Raw genomic sequence first — 15435 nt, 5'->3', positions numbered from 1 at the left:
TCTCAAGCAGACATGAGCCTCCATCACTCCCACCACTCCTTGCAACTCAGCCTCCTCTTCTCAGCCTGTGCCTTCATCCAGTGCTAGTAAACAGTGCCAAATGAATATAGTTGTTCTCCGACTCTTCTCTGGGGGTTCATTGGCAGCTGCTGCTTTCTTCATTTTTTAAAATTTGTTTGCCACTTGGTAAAAGCCACTGAGATGGTTTTTTTCTAGCCTTGGGCAAGTTGGAGCTTTGAAATCTGGAGTGAATAAGGTCATCTGGATCTCACTGTCTTCTTATGAAGCCAGCACTAAGCTTGGGCAGTCACTCACCCACCCCTAGGTCCATATCTGGGAATGAAGCCACCCCTGACCTATACATAGAAAATGATTGATGTGCCTGGTCTTATACCCAGTCTCTGTTTGGTTTCTCTACCCCCAGTGCCCTTTGGCTTAGGCTCAGGATGGGTGGGCCTCCCTTCCCCAGCAGCTGCCCTAGCAGCTGCCTCAGACCTGATCAAGGGCAGTTGTTTGTTTCAAGGTGAGTAGTGGTTTTTAGACCCTGCTCCCACACACTGCTAAGTCTGTGTTTTCCTTTCTTCCTGACCAGGTAAACTGTCTTGAGCCCCACCCTCACCTGCCTGTGTTGGCAACCAGTGGCCTAGACCATGATGTGAAGATATGGGCACCCACAGCTGAAGCTTCCACTGAGCTGACAGGGTTAAAAGATGTAAGTGGCTGACTGCAGAAGTTATTTTCTTTCTGCTTATTCACATACTGTTGATTCATTGTCATAGGAAGGAATAATTTGCTGCCCAGTTCTTTAAAGGCACTACTCTAACACCCTCCCCTACATTCCTGTAATTTCCTCTGTAGGAATAGTCCTGCTCCAGGGGGCAGCTGTGAAGTGGCACTAATTTGTAATAGGATGGGGATGAGGAGCATCTTCAAGAATTATTTTGTGTTAAAGCCTGCCACCTTCACAGAGGCTGAACCTAGGGCATTGTTTCTTAATCTAATGTAGCTCCATTTCAACTTAATGGGGAGCTTTTATTGGGATAGAACATCAGCTTTCTTGATGAGGTCCCCGGTCCATCTTCATTGCTGCCCCCGTTCCCAACCCTTTTGGGTTCCAGGTGATTAAGAAGAACAAGCGGGATCGGGATGAAGAGAGCTTGCACCACACTGACCTGTTTGATAGTCACATGCTGTGGTTCCTCATGCATCACCTGAGACAGAGACGCCACCACCGGGTAAGCGGGGGTTGGAAGTGACCTCCCAAGAGCAGTGACCCTCTCAAGAGGCCTAAAAAGTTCCAGAGTAGTGAGTTTAAGGAGGAATCTGGTGATCTTGGTCGGATTTCCTATCCATTGTCCTCTATCCCCATCAGATCCCTGATACAGCCTTGGAAGAAGCATCAGCAGAAAAGGGTGGTATCTACTCTTGTCCATTGCTGCCATCCATGTGTAATGCTATCTTCATAAAGGCAAAGGCTGGAGTGTGGAGGAAGGAACTGAGAAGAAATAAGTCTCAGTGTGACCCTTCTATTTTTCTTCTTAAGACAAAAGAGGCCTAGGTCAGGAGTTAGCAAACTAGCAGTTGGCCTGCTGCTCATTTTTGTAAATAATAGTTTCATTGGGTTGCAGCCACACCTATTCTGTGTATCATCTGTGGTTGCCTTCATGCTACAATGGCACAGTTGAAGAGTTGCCATAAAGACCATATAGACCACAAGTCTAAAATATTTACTATCTGGCCCTTTAAGAAAATTTCTGCTGATCTCTTGCCTAAAGCATCTAAATTCTAGCTAAGACCTAACAGGCTAGTCCTTGTTCCTTCCACGGAAGTTACTAACGAGCCTTTCCCATCCCACAGCGCTGGCGAGAACCTGGGGTTGGGGCCACAGACGCAGACTCTGATGAGTCTCCCAGCTCCTCAGACACATCGGACGAGGAGGAGGGCCCTGACCGAGTGCAGTGCATGCCATCTTGAGGCCTCATACCTAGGTGGGGCGGGCTGGGGCTGCCAACCCGATCCTGCCTGGGCAGCCCTTTCCTGTCCCAGGCCCTACATTCAGCAGAAACGCACTTTGGACTTTTTGCTTTAGATAAAAGAAAGACGTCCCAGGAGAAAGGACAAACCAGAGGAGTGAACCAACACAGAATACCCAGGAATGGGAGTGGAGCCCTGGTATGGGCCTTCATGGAGAAGTGCATAGGACTCAGCAGAAATGGCCTCTCCCCAAAGCCTCTTTTTGAGAGGAGAGGGAAGCCTATTTTGTTAACTGGTTTGGGATAGGGAATGGGGTTTCTTTTTCTTTAATCTCCCTTGTTTCTTGGGCAGGGGGGTGGGGGGAACAACTGGCTATTCAGTACCAAGGGGCCAGAGTGGAGGGTAGGAGTGCCACTCTCTCTTTGGTTTAGGTTTTTGACCTTTTCTTGTTTTTTTTTTTTTTTTTTTTTTTTTAAATCTATGACAGTTGGGTTTTTTCCCCCCCTCAGCAACCCCATCCCAGGATCCTATTTTTCTGGGAAGTCCTTAAAGCCCCTAACCATCCCACACTCTTCACTTTCCCTTCCACCTCATTCATTCTCTGTACTTATCACAGTGTTTTGCACTTGATTACATATCCGTCACTCTCTTCTCTTCATCCGTCACCTCTTAAATAGGTCAGGTGAAGGAGATTGGGGAGAGGTGGGAGGAGGGGCAGAATCAAAGGAAGAATAGGAAGGATGTTACCTCTTCTGTTATTTTTTTAAAAAATATTGTTTGTTGGCAGCAATCTCCCTGTCCCTATCACTGTTAGAGGCCTAATTTTATATCTATAAATATATTAAAAAGCAAGTCAAACTTGGATGTATCAAGGTAAAATTATTGTCAAAGTTTAAATACCTATATATTCTCTATGAATACAATAAAGGGACTTAAAGGACGAGTGAACAAGAGTAATGGTGTGGAGGTGACACCTGGAGTCACTTTACCTCTGTGTATGGTCATTAGAGATTGGAACTTACCCTTTAGGTTTTAGGAGGCTCGAGAATGAAAGGATCCTCATTTCTGCCCTTCCTGGTTCCCTGCCTTGGTGTGGGGGGTTGGGAAAAACAGGAAATTCCTCTCAGCTTTTTGCTTCAGATCTCCTACCTCTCCTTAAGTCTTGTGGCGGGGTTCCAAGGATGGCTCTTCTAACCAACTTGACTAAACTACTTTAGGGTGGTGTCACCACTGCAGACTGTTGTGGTACTGTGTGACAGAAGACATGTACATACACACCACACACGGGTACACACACACTCTGTCTCACCTTTTGCTGCTTGATTCTTTAAGCCATCCAAATTCATGCCAGTTCCCTTCTTTACAGAAGAGTGAAGGCAAAGACTTCCTGGGTTTGACTTATACCTTGTCCACCTCTTGATATTTTAGGATTGAGGAACAAGTCATTAATCTAAGGACTGATTGCAGTGGCTGGAGCTTGGGCTCTTGTCTTAATCACTGGTCACTGAGTCTGAAAAGTCCCAGCTGAATTCTTGCCCTGAAATGCTTTTGCTGCTGTTTTTTTGCCCCTAGTTTCCATAAGATCCAATCACGAATTCTGTATCCTGGGACAGTCAGATTCTACTAAATTAGGCCAGCAAAGAGGGGAGAAGAATGAGAGAATGGTATTCCCAGACTTCTTCCTCTTGCCCCTTTTCCCAGCAGCTCTCAGACCAGATGTTGGCTGCTGTACTGACTCCCTGAGGTAGGGAATGTGTGGAGATTGAGTAGTCTGTGTTCCTATTGCTGGTGGGGTGATAGGGTGGGCTAAAAACCGTGCACTCTGGAATTGTATTTTCTCCCAGTAAAGCTTTTCCTCCCCCCAACTGCTGCTCTGTGTGGTATGTGGTCCATTTATTCACAATGGATGGTTTTTGCTCCTACTAATGTAGGTACCCAACCTTCCCCTCTCATTCTGCACACGATAGTGTCAGGGAGTCCATTTTGGGAGCCCCATATTTCCAGTGCTTGGGCTCCAATTGGAGACTGCAGGAAGTAGGATATGCTCCATTTAGCTCAGTGATACTCATGAGACTGGGTGGGGTGAGGGTATACACTTGGGGTATTTTCCCAGCCCTTCTTCTGGGCTGCATTGAGGAATATGGACATAAATACTGCTCCCCCTCCCTTCCCGGTGATTCAAAGGCTCCAAAATCGTGGTCACTCAGAAATTGTAAAATCAGTTAGTTACAGTACAATCAATTACCTTTATTCCGGGTTAGAACAAGGTCGTGCACACTGCAGACAGAAGAGCACAAGATAGGGGCAATCTCACAGCAATATAAGGAGTGGGTGGGCACGTTAGTCGTTTAAGATTATTTTGCCTTACAGAGAAACTACTAGACTCTGCTGAAAATAACCCTGTCTCTCTCCTCCCATTTCCTCCATAAGAAAGGCTCATTCTCTCTCTCACTCTATGTAACATACCCCAAATGGAAGGATGGTTCATGTTCATTCCCTCCATCCCAATTCTGCAATTATCTCTTCTTAAGGGAGAAGCTAGACAGGGAAAGAGAGACTTGGGAAGGTCCTTTAAGGCAAAACCGTGGAGTCCTAGAGGTGTGTGTGTTAAGGCAGGTGTCTGCAGCAGTGGCCAGAGGGGCAGGGCAGGCTAGGCTGGGCTAGGAGTTAAGAGTACTGTCTAACCAGTCTGGCTTCTTCCTTCTCCCAGCAGCCAGCCCTCCCCTCCCATTAAAGTTTTACTCCCACATCCTAAAAGCTCCTAACTTCAATTTTCTCTAAATAGTCTGAGACTGCATGTGAATTTAATGTTTTTTGAAAAAGCTTGCTTTCTTTTTTGTTTGGACTGTGTAGCAATTTCAATCTGCCACTCCCTTCACTGTGGCATTCCCCTCCCACCCCCGCTCTGGCCTAGACAATAAGTTAATGCTAGACACCACAAAAAGGGCAGACATGGCAGTGCAGTTTTAATATACATATATGTAGAATATATATGTACACACAGTTAGCACGGTCAGGGTGGGGAGGGCATCTTAGGGGTAGGCAGGAAGCTGGGGTCATTCACTGTTCTGTAGTGATTGGCTAGGAGGTGTTCACAAGCCCAGGGGCCAGGATATCTAGTAAAGAAGGGTTTCCTAAATCCCTTCCTGGATTGAATTGGGGTGAGGATCGGTGCAAAGGAAAACGCTGCAGTTAACTTCTTTCTGGCTTGGGATGTTCTCCACCAAGGAGCGAGGGAAGGTTGCCTGCAATAACCAAGTTGGGACCCTATTGGATGGTGGGGTCAGGATTCGGGTTAAAACCTAAGGATCTCATTCCTCAACCTCCCTAGGTTTAGAGTGCAACAGTCTAAGTAGGAACAACTGAGTGGAAAAGGGGGCTCCCCTCTCTCTGCCCTAATCCCCATCTCAGGCTCAGTGGTACATGTTCCCAGTACAGTCTCTCCAAAGTACAGGTGGCTAATGCTAGCTGCTCCATGGGGTTTAATCTTAGGGGCCAGGAAAGGATCCTGGCTCATGCCTATACTAGGCCCATGAGAGGCAGAAAGGGACCGGCTGGCACTCAAGCCCTCCCACCTGAGGAACAACAGGAAACAGCTAGTCCAGCACAGGAGTACAAACATGGAAGGCTGACTTTTCTTTGCCCCTCCCAGGTGGAGGTTGAGCGGCCTCTTCGCCTTCCCTCCCCACTGCTTTTCCTTGGATCCACCTACCTCTCCCATACCTTACCCCCATGTTAGCTCCTCAGTGTAGGAAAATGCAGCTCCTTTCTGCTTCCACACTTTAAAGATATGAGGGGAGAATGGAGGAAAGGGAAGTAGGAGGAATGTGCTGATTTCTATTTGCATAGAAATAGCCCCCACCTCCTCCTAGAGTGGGGGAACTCAGCCCCCTCCCCTTGCCCCTGACTCCCATCCCCTCAAGAGGAGGAACTAGATGAGCTAGACATATAGACAGACAGCCAGAGCGTGCGCACACGCACACACACGCGCACAGTAAGGGGGTTAGGACCAGGTTAGTAAGTGGGTAGATGGGGGGGTGGCCCTTGCCCCCTCCTTTGGAGGATGGGGGGAAGGGAGTGGTCTGATGAAGGTCCAACCTTCCTCTTCTTCCTCCCCCTTGCTCAGGCCTTCTTCGGTGGGGGAGCCAATTTGATGATCTCTTCCTCAGAGGGCTGCCGGATAATGTCTGGGGGCAGAAAGGGATGTGTCCAGGGACAGCAGTGTGGGAAATGGCCAAGCAGGCCCATTGGGCATCAGCCTCCTCTCCCAAAACTCAAGTGCTCCAAGAACAGTCAACGGGAGGGGGCAGAGGTGCAGCTACATAAAGGAATGGCCTCTTACCTTTGTACTTCTTGGCACTGGGGATACGGGTTAGCTTGGTGTCCAGCTCATCCTCCTCAGAGATCTTCAGCACACGAGTTCTATAGTCAACCACCATAGTGAGTAGGTCAGGACGGCGGGAGATCTCAAAGATGTGCTCAATGTAGGAGAGGTTGTCTGGAGGAAGGCAGGAGACAGGGTCAGAGCTAGGCTGCAGAGGTCAGCTTCCCCTACTCCCCCAGACTGGTGACCTGGAACAAAGCTGAGTTGCTGACATTGGTTATGGGAGGACACAACATTGGAAGAGGGGCTACTAATCCAGGAAAAGAAAGTTAAGGTACCCAAACAATATGGAGGACCATTCCCAGGAAGGGCAGATAATTGGTCAGTGAAGTTTCTAGATTATGGTTAGAATGGGGGATTTAGCTTAGATACTGGCTCCCATATGTTGTGGGGAGGGGACAAAAGAAAAACTGACATCCAGATACCCCCCCAAAACCCCCTTCCTCTTCCACTTTCCGTCCAAGTAAGGATCAGAATTTGCTGACAGCACATGTAGGACCAGCAGGGTAGAATCTCTAGGCAGCCCAGGAGAGATTCTGGGTCTGGTGAGAAAGGTTATTCCAAATGAGAGAAGGTATGGACACCACCAGAAGGATGATGTCCATGGTTTGGCCAGTCCCAAGAGATTACAGATGCCCTTACATCTTCTTCCCTGGCTCCTCCCCGCTGACTGTTGCCATAGTCTAAATGTAATATGTCCTCCTTTATACTTCCTCCCTGCTAGCCACACAGCAGTCAGAATAGTCTATCTGAAGGGCCCTGAGTTCACTCACCTTACCTATCCAATACCCAGGCTCTCTACAACACAGTCTTACCTTACCTTCTCAGCCATTTCTAAACACCCTACATCCCAGTCAGGCCAAGCAGAACTGCTTGCATTTCCAAACACACTAGATACTCTGTGACAGTGTTCCTCTGCCTGGCATGTCCTCCTTTGCATCCTGCCTTAGAAATCCCACTAACCTTTTAGGGCCATCTTAAACAGCAATTCTTCCCTAAAGCCTCCAGCGGTGTGGGATTACTCTAATCCACAGGCCCCACTCCCCAAGCAGTAGCCTCTCAAAGTGGATAACTTGTAGTTTCATTTTAAATTTTACCAGATTTTAAAAAGTGCTTAAGTCCTGGCACGGTGGCTCACTCCTATAATCCCAGCACTTTGGGAGGCTGAGGTGGGTGGATCACAAGGTCAGGAGATCAAGACCAGCCTGACCAACATGGTTTAGTCTCTACTTTTGTATTTTTAGTCTCTACTAAAAATACAAAAATCAGCCAGGTGTGGTGGTGTGTGCCTATAATCCCAGCTACTCAGGAGGCTGAGGCAGGAGAATTGCTTGAACCCAGGAGGCAGAGGTTGCAGTGAGCTGAGATCATGCCATTGCACTCCAACCTGGACAGAGTGAGACTCGTCTCAAAAAAATAATACAAAATTTTAAAAAATAAAGTGCTGCTTGTGAAAATGCTGAAAAAAACAAACAAAAAATAAATTTTAAAAAATAAACAGTGCTTAACAAAGGTTAATATTGCTACTACCAGGTTAGATTACACTTCCCAGTTCTCCCCTCATTCAGGTATTCTTCCATTTTTATTGTCTAGAATTCTTCCCAATTTTGCTCACTTAAAATTTTACCATTTAAAAAAAAATTTTTTTTTTTTTACCATTTTTAGATTGTTTTTATGTTCTGTTGTGTATGAAATAATAGCAGAGGAGTATCTGAATAACATTTTTTACTGATGAGGGGCACAATGGATAGTGTCTAAGGCCCCCATACTCTTAGAGCACCTCTCTTCTGCCTTGCTACAGAGGGGTACGCATTATACACATAACAGCTTTAAGCTCATCTCTATTTGCTGAATGAACTGAGCCTGAAAGACTGATGACAGGACCCCTGTGCTCCCCTCCCGCACCTTTGTCGAGCTTGTTGTGGCTCTCCAAGAAGCTAAACCAGGCACTGCCAGTAGTAATCTCCTCACTCTTTTCGCTGGGGATGTCCTCCTTGCAGGCCGACTTGAGCTGTTCTAGATCTTCAAGGGTGATGTTGTTGGTCAGGTCTTGTAGGAGGGTCCCGTACTCAGCCATGACTGGGGTTGGGAGGCGACAAAGGGATAGGAGTTGAGCTTAAGGTATGCAGTCTGGTTTACTCATTGGCACTACCCTCCTACTCCCAACTCTGCCCTACCAGGTATGTGCCTGTAACATGGAGGCTGGAGGTGGCTAGGGCTGGAGGGAGAAAAGGAAGACCTAGGGGAGGTGGTGGGGGTAGACAGGAAGTTGGAGCCAGGCTAGGGCCCAGAGTGACAAGTCATACCTCCTTTCCCCCACCATCTTTTTCTTCTGTTTTCCCCCTCTAACAGTAACCCTGGCAACAGTTCCCCTGACTGAGGAGGCGGTTACCATAGCAACCTGCTCCCGACTTTCTCATCGGCTCTCTCCAAGTCCTCCCCCCCACCCCACCCCACCCCCCACAAGAATCGCCCCACCCACCTCAAACCCCTCCCCATGTCAGGAAAAAAAACTCCAAAACAGTCAGGGTGAGGCTTGCTGTGGCAGTGAGAAGCTGAGAAGGAGGTGGAGGGCTTGGCAGGTGCTCACGTGTTCTAGCTTTCCATTCTGCCTCAGAGGGAAGGGGGTCCCTCACTTCAACTCCCCACCATTCCACTAATGACTCATTTTGGATGGATGCCTATTTGCTTGGTCTGATGGTTCCTTGGCCCCTCCATGCTAGCCTTGTATTCAGTCATTAGGGCTCGAGGTGGGGGAAGCAATCAACACCCCCACCTTTGTGGAGCCCATTTTCTCCCTCGATAGTTACCAGGCCCCCACTCAACTCTCTCTCCTACCCTTTGTGCTGTGCCTGCAGCCCCCGTGCCCAAGAATACCAAGCGGCTGGCTCTGGCGCCCTGCCCAGTTCCCAGACTGGCTGGGTGGTGGGGGAGGGGACTTTAGATGCGGCTTTGGGAGAGTGGCAAAAGGGGACTGCCCCACTTCTTGCATCAACATCCTACTGGGGCTACCTTCAGCATGGTCTGATGAGATCAGCAAGGCCAGATCTCACCTAGGCCTTCATCCCATCCCTCTTTCATGATTCTTAGGTGAGAAGTAGGGAACATTCAAGGCCTTCCTTCCACTAAGCTAGGAACTGTGGCTAAGACAGAAGAAAGGTCAGACGTTTGAATGAGCTTTCTGGATTTGATAAAATGTGACACTAGTGGTGAGCTCAAAAATGGAACTGATTTCCACAATGAGTATCTATTCTAGTCAGAAAAGTAAAGCACTTTTTAGAAAGTAAATTGTAAACACTCTATATGCAACTAGACCAATGGGTGGGCAAGCAGCAAGATGACCTTGTCCATGACTGAGGCTGCCCGCAAATCACCCAGCATTAGGCTGGGAATGTGGCAGATCAAAGTGGCCTGGGTGACACACATTTTCCTTCCTTCTTGCTCTACTGAAGGGGAACTGAAATGGATATGGCCATCACAGAATAAGAGATGCGGACCCATAAGTCCCCATTCCCAGCCCCCTACTTAGACCAGAATAAACAAGCCTCCCTTGGTGGCAGGCACCGTGACACAAACAGACAATAAGCCAGACAGCAGGCCACCATGACCCCCGCAAGAAACAGGCGGTCATAGGCATGCTCAGTTGCACACCCAGGTGCAACCAGACAGAAGGGCCCAGCAGTGGCCCTGCCAGGCAGGGCCAGGAACAATGCTCTCTGACTGTCAGCACCAGGAACTGTCTCTGCCTTGAAATCTAGGTCACAGCAGCAGGCTCGAGCCCAACCCCCATCACTCCACTGATAATCCAAGGACAGAAGGAGGGGGATACGGGTGAGAGGAATGATGAGGAGAGGACTAGAGATGGAGATAAGAAGAGCGGGGGGCGTGAGTAGAGCTGGAAGGGAAAGTGCAGCAGGAGACAAGAAGACCCTGCCCCAGTGGAGGAAACTCTGGGCTAAGCCCTCAGCTGGAAAGGGGGGCACGATTTGGGGTTACACCACCCTGCTTTCACATGAAAGAGTTTGTAAATACGACAAATCCTGTGAGAGGAAAGAGTGTGTGCGTTGTGTGTGTGTGTGTGTGTGTGTGTGTGTGTGTGTTGGGAGGAGTTAAGATTTAGGGCTTTGAATCTAAAACAGATCTACAGAGGAGGTAGGCGGGAAGAGATTAATGTGTGTAACATACTCACCCACAAAGACTTGGGGGCAGTGGGTAGGAGCTTTCTAAGAGAGTGAAAGATACAAGGAGGCCCCTAAAAGAAATGGGGGTGGGAATGTTAAAGTGGTAGAGGAGAAATGTGTGTGTGCTGGGATCCTAGGGATGCTAATCCCTGGGTTGTGGGCACAGCTCTGTGGAGGAGGCAGTGGCTGGCTATCCGGGTGTGTTTGGATGTTCTGGTAATGGAGGTGTATGTGCCAGCATTGGATATGTGGCTGTGGGTGCACTGGCTGTGTGTGTGTGTGTGTGTGTGTGTGTGTCTAAACTAGCCAAGGGCACATGTAAGAAGGCATATAACCACAGGTTCACATCCAGAGGGGTGAGGGGAGCCTACAGAATGGAGGAAGAGAGCTGGAGTTGGGAGACAGAGACTAAGGCTGCAAATGAGGCATGGGGGGCGAGGAAGAGGAGAGCACATGGTCCACAACTATAGAAGGCTGTAGCCTCAGCTCATCTGTTACTATAGCAACCTCAGTTCTCGGTCCCCTCAACCCAAGTCATTAGGACAATAACATCACTAGATGGGAGGGGCGTGGGGAATGGTGAGTAAGAAGGGACAGAAATGATAGGAATAAGGCCCCCTAAGGGTACAAGGAAAGGCAGCCCCACTGCCTCCCTTCTTGGAGAGATCTATTTGCGTAGGCCTGAGTATGGCAGAAGAAGCATGGGCAGTGTTGTTTGGGGGAACTGCTCTCAGGTCTCACTGATCAACTACTGTCCCTGGCTGGTCTGCCCATGGTGGGGCTTGGCAGAGCTTGTTTCCTCATCCTCCATGTCACCTTCCTCACCAGAGATTCAGATTTCCTTAGGGCCTGTGGAGAAATCTGCTTTCTGGGATCTGAAAAATCCTCCCGATCTTTGGAGCAGTGCAGAGAACTGCTCAGTGATCATCAGGCAGCCTGGGCGGAGACCATTCGTGGGACAGGATACGAGGGCAGGAATCAGGAACTGGAGCCCCGGCTGCCAGGAAGTCAGTCCTCTTCCCTCCCAGCTTTCTGTGCTCGGCTCACCGCTTCCTCACACCTTCCTTCCTTCCTGCCTCCCTCTCCTTCCAAGCTGGCCCCCGGCACAACCCTGACAAAGGTCAAACCAACTGAGGATGCTGGGGAAGAGGGGCAGGAGGTAAGGATCATCATATACTGACCTTTTAGGGTGGGGCAGGTGGGAGCTCCATGGGCACTGGGGTAAGAAGAGCTGGGCCCTGCCAGTGCTTTGAGAAGCCTGGCAATTGGGATAACCACCTGTGGAGGAGGCGGCAGCACGAAAAGAATTTCTGTGCCTTTTGACAATAGGTGGTGGTAGATTATCCCTTCTCTCTAATGTTTGGTTCCAAATCCTCTGTGAATTTGAGAAGGAAGCCTGAAGATTAGGAGTTGCACCCCTCCCTCCTCCACATCTGTTGCAGCTGCCTCAGGCTGAGGGGAGGGGCCATCCCACCCCTCAGCTAGAGGTCCCTGTATTGGGCAGGAGGGGACTTCCAGGCACTCAAGTCTGTCAGTCTTTTGCCTGAAGCTGGAAGTAATCACGAGAGGCAGAGGGGTTGGAAGGGAGAGAGTAGGGGTTCAGCTTTCCTATTTTAAATTATACCTGGGCCCCAAATTAAAGCAGTCCTATAGTTTATTTTCTTTAATATCATACTTAATTGATTTATTCTTTAAGCTTTTATCCAGCTTTACTGGGGGGCTGTCTTTATTCCTGTAACAAGGAAATTGGGGGTTCTCAGGCTCGAGGGTCAGCCTGGAAGTGAGGAGAGGCAGGACCCCTGGGCTCCCAAATGTTCACTTCAGTCCAAGAAGGAACATGGATTACCTGTGGGCATGGGGACAGGGATTAGCCTTCAGCCCTTAGTCTAGAGAAGAGCCAGACCCAGGATGGGGCATCAGGAGGAAGGGAATGGGGCCTATGACTCTCCCAGCCCACCTCTCTCTCCGCTCTTCTGCTCTGGCCCTCCCTGCCTCTATTTCCGTTTCTCTCCATCTCCCTTCATCATCCATATCCTTTCCCCCTAATCCTTCAGTCTCTCTATTCCTCCTTTCCTTTCTATAGGCTTTTACCCCTTCTAGCATGTCCTACTCACCTATCCAACTTAGCAGTAGCCATGAATATGTAGGACTTCTGAGATCTGTGCTTTCCCATCTGAATACTCAGAGCTACAATTAGGAAGGGGTGAGCATCCCTGCTACACAAAACACAAGTTTGGTGGGAGTGGCCTGGAGATTCAGTGGTTGGCTGCCTACCAGCTGGTGAAGATATCCATCGTGACACTGCGCATGAGGATCTGTGAGGGTCCGTGTGAGTGAGGCGCTGTGATTCCGTGACCCTCTTCATACATGATAATACATGCATACACGACAGGCACGGAAGTGAGGAAGTAGGCGACCAGGGAAGCCTGCAGCCTGGGGCATCACTGGCAATTTCCCCAATGGAGTATTTAACTACAAAGGGAAGCGCAATTAAAGCTAATCGCTCTGACAGCCTGGGGCCCAGACACACAAACCTCTTTCCCTAACTCCCAGTGGTTCCCCCCACCTTCACCCTCCCTAATGTGTTTAGTCCATTCTCCAGCACTCTTTGCACTTCTCTGACCATCTCCGTCTCTCACTTCCTCCCTCTCCCTGGTTCCCTGACTATCTCTGGACCTCTCTGGAGATGTCTGTCTGCTTCTCACACACATTCCTCTCATTCTCTCTGACTTGGGCTCCATTCTTGGCTGACTCATACTCATTTTCCTCTCCATTTCTTCCACCCCCTCCTCCTCCATCCCTTGGCCACTCTTACCCAGAAACTAGCCACTCCCAGCACCCTAAACCCTAACTGGACCCAGGAAGAGAGGCCACCAGAAGCCCCTACTCTCATTAGCCCCCAAAATCCTGTCTCCTTGTTTTAGAGGAATGATACTAAGATTTTCTCCTATCTTTCCCCACTGTTTTTAAAGAGGAACAATCTGCAGCCAGGGGCTGGGAAAAGCTGTCAGAAAATCAGGATGGACTTGGGGACAGTGGCCCTTTCTGTCCACTCAGCTGTCCTGCTGGACTGATGACTTGGAACCCGCAGTTCAGAAGACTCCTCGTGGGATGCCCCACCCCACAGAGTGGGGGTGTGGTGGGTGGCCGGATGCGTAGTGCAGGGACGTTTGTGATTTGAAGTGTGCTAGACGATGTGTATAAGTCACATGGCTGTGTGTCACTGTGTGTGCTGGCGTGCCTTATAGGTGTGCGTGTTTCCTTGTCAGTTTTGACACGGATTCTATGAAATTAATAAGGGTTTTTCCGTTAGATACATCACTCCTCTACACCCCCAGCTCCTCCTTCCCTCTGGACAAGCTTTCCGCCAAGCCCACCTCTACCCCAGCTGCAGCGGGCCGGGGGTGAGGGCACACGGTACCAGCCGTCCGCGGAACCGAGACAGGGCTGGGCCGAGAGACCGCCAGGGAGGCGAGTCCGAAGCCAGGGCGGGGAGGGAGGGGCGGGCGCCGGCCTGGCCGAGCCGGCTGGGCGGGAAGCAGGCTGCATCCTAATCCCCAGGCCCCGGTCCGACTCCCGAGCCGCAGCTCAGCGTGGCCGGGCTGGCCGGAGCCACGCCGCCTCCAGCACACGCTCGGCGCTCGGGACGCACCGACCACGGGACGGACCCCGTGGGGCCTGACTGACACAGGCGGACCCGTCCGGGGTCCCCGCGCTCCCCGTCCGGCCCCCGGTGTCCCGGGTCGTCGCCCCTCCAAGCCGAGACCTCCACATCTGCCCCTTCCCGCAACACGTCTCCTCCCCGCCCCTCTCACCGCCTCTGGAGCTGAGCGCTCAGGGCGCGGGCACTCCTGAGTCCCCGGTTCCCGAGCAGCGTCCGGAACCTCCTCTTCGGCTCCCGCCGCCGCCGCCGCCGCCGCCGCTTCAGCCGCCGCCGCCGCCGCCTCTTCCGCCCGCGGAGCCCGAGCCCGAGCCCAGCGCCGCTCACTCCACCCGGCTGGCCGGTGATGTCAGAGCCGGGGAGGGGCGGGGGGCGGGGAATGGCGTGGGGGGGGGGAGGGGGGAGGCAGGAGGGGGCGGGGGACCGAGGGGCTGGGGTTCTGGAAGACTCCTAGGATGGGGACAGAATTGGGCGGAGGGCTGGAGCACAGGCGGACTCTTCCCCCTGAACTGCGAAGCAATCCTCATATTTAATTCCTTCCCAGCAGGGCACCCTACTCCCCTTTTGACCTTTGGATGACCACGGTGGCTAGGACCCCTGGGAAGCACAGAATAAGTTCAGTTAAGGGGTTTGGAAAGCCTTTGGGGACTGGATTCTCTTAGTTGCCGGCTTTGGTATTTGTAAAAACTTCTTTCCTTGCCTTAAGGGTCAGGGGCGCCGTGGTAAATGACTGATCAGACTTATCCACGTTGGGAGTGAAGGTAGGGGGGTCCGGGCCACATAGGGACTTGAGGAGCCCTGGATCTTCTCTTTCCAGGGTGATGCCTGCAGGGCCTCTTGTGTTCCTCTCACCTTTCCCAAACATGCCCCACTCCTGCCTTCCCCCTACCATGATGTAATTTTATTTTCTGGGGAGAAAAAGAGCAGCAGTGAGCTCAGCATGCAAATATAGACAACTTGCAGAGCCACACTTAGCTCCGTCTCCTAGTTCTGCCCCTCTGCCCAGGCCCACTGTGGCAGCTCTCACTTCCCCTCTACCCCAGGGACTTTCCTCCCCCAGACTCTCAGCCAGATTGAAAGAGGAAAGGGAGAATTGGAGAAGCATCTGTTTTCACCCTCATCTCTAGCCTAAGGGGTTCTGCCTCAGCTCTGGGCAGGGTTTGGCCCTGGAAATAATTCTGTCCCGGGGTGGGTCTTTCCTGCCAAGAACTCCAGCAGGCCCAGGTTGGGGGATC

General features: G+C 50.7%; 2 protein-coding genes across 36 annotated transcripts in view; one reads left to right on the top strand and one right to left on the bottom strand.

Annotated features, from left to right (window-relative positions):
* DCAF8 (DDB1 and CUL4 associated factor 8) overlaps nt 1-3839 on the top strand; it is a 45931-nt gene extending 42092 nt beyond the window's left edge. For 20 of the 29 annotated variants that reach the window (XM_035280260.3, XM_008984722.5, XM_078356100.1 and 17 more), the window contains 3 exons: nt 593-712; nt 1119-1235; nt 1858-3839. In XM_035280260.3, the coding sequence (XP_035136151.1) occupies nt 593-712; nt 1119-1235; nt 1858-1974 (354 nt within the window). In that variant the 3' untranslated portion in view covers nt 1975-3839. The remainder of the gene's footprint in view (nt 1-592; nt 713-1118; nt 1236-1857) is intronic. The other 9 variants (XM_078356096.1, XM_078356092.1, XM_078356095.1 and 6 more) reach the window with 2 other exon arrangements.
* A 361-nt stretch (nt 3840-4200) lies between these two features.
* PEA15 (proliferation and apoptosis adaptor protein 15) lies at nt 4201-14503 on the bottom strand. 7 transcript variants are annotated; one of them, XM_078356104.1, is made up of 6 exons: nt 14355-14503; nt 12654-13011; nt 11721-11914; nt 8264-8437; nt 6317-6472; nt 4201-6161 (listed from the first exon to the last, which is right to left on the bottom strand). In XM_078356104.1, exons 4-6 carry the CDS (start codon nt 8433-8435, stop codon nt 6097-6099), a joined length of 393 nt encoding a protein of 130 aa, XP_078212230.1. In that variant the 5' UTR covers nt 8436-8437; nt 11721-11914; nt 12654-13011; nt 14355-14503; the 3' UTR covers nt 4201-6096. The 7 variants fall into 7 exon arrangements, with proteins under 7 accessions (XP_078212230.1, XP_078212229.1, XP_078212232.1 ...); XM_078356103.1 differs by having other exon boundaries at nt 12814-13011; XM_078356106.1 differs by having other exon boundaries at nt 8330-8437; nt 12814-13011.
* Between the last annotated feature and the right edge of the window lie 932 nt (nt 14504-15435).

Source organism: Callithrix jacchus, chromosome 18 (assembly GCF_049354715.1).
Source record: "Callithrix jacchus isolate 240 chromosome 18, calJac240_pri, whole genome shotgun sequence".
Taxonomy (NCBI): domain Eukaryota; kingdom Metazoa; phylum Chordata; class Mammalia; order Primates; family Cebidae; genus Callithrix; species Callithrix jacchus.
The sequence above is the reverse complement of the archived record's forward strand: the minus strand, read 5'-3'. Positions and strand labels throughout refer to the sequence as shown.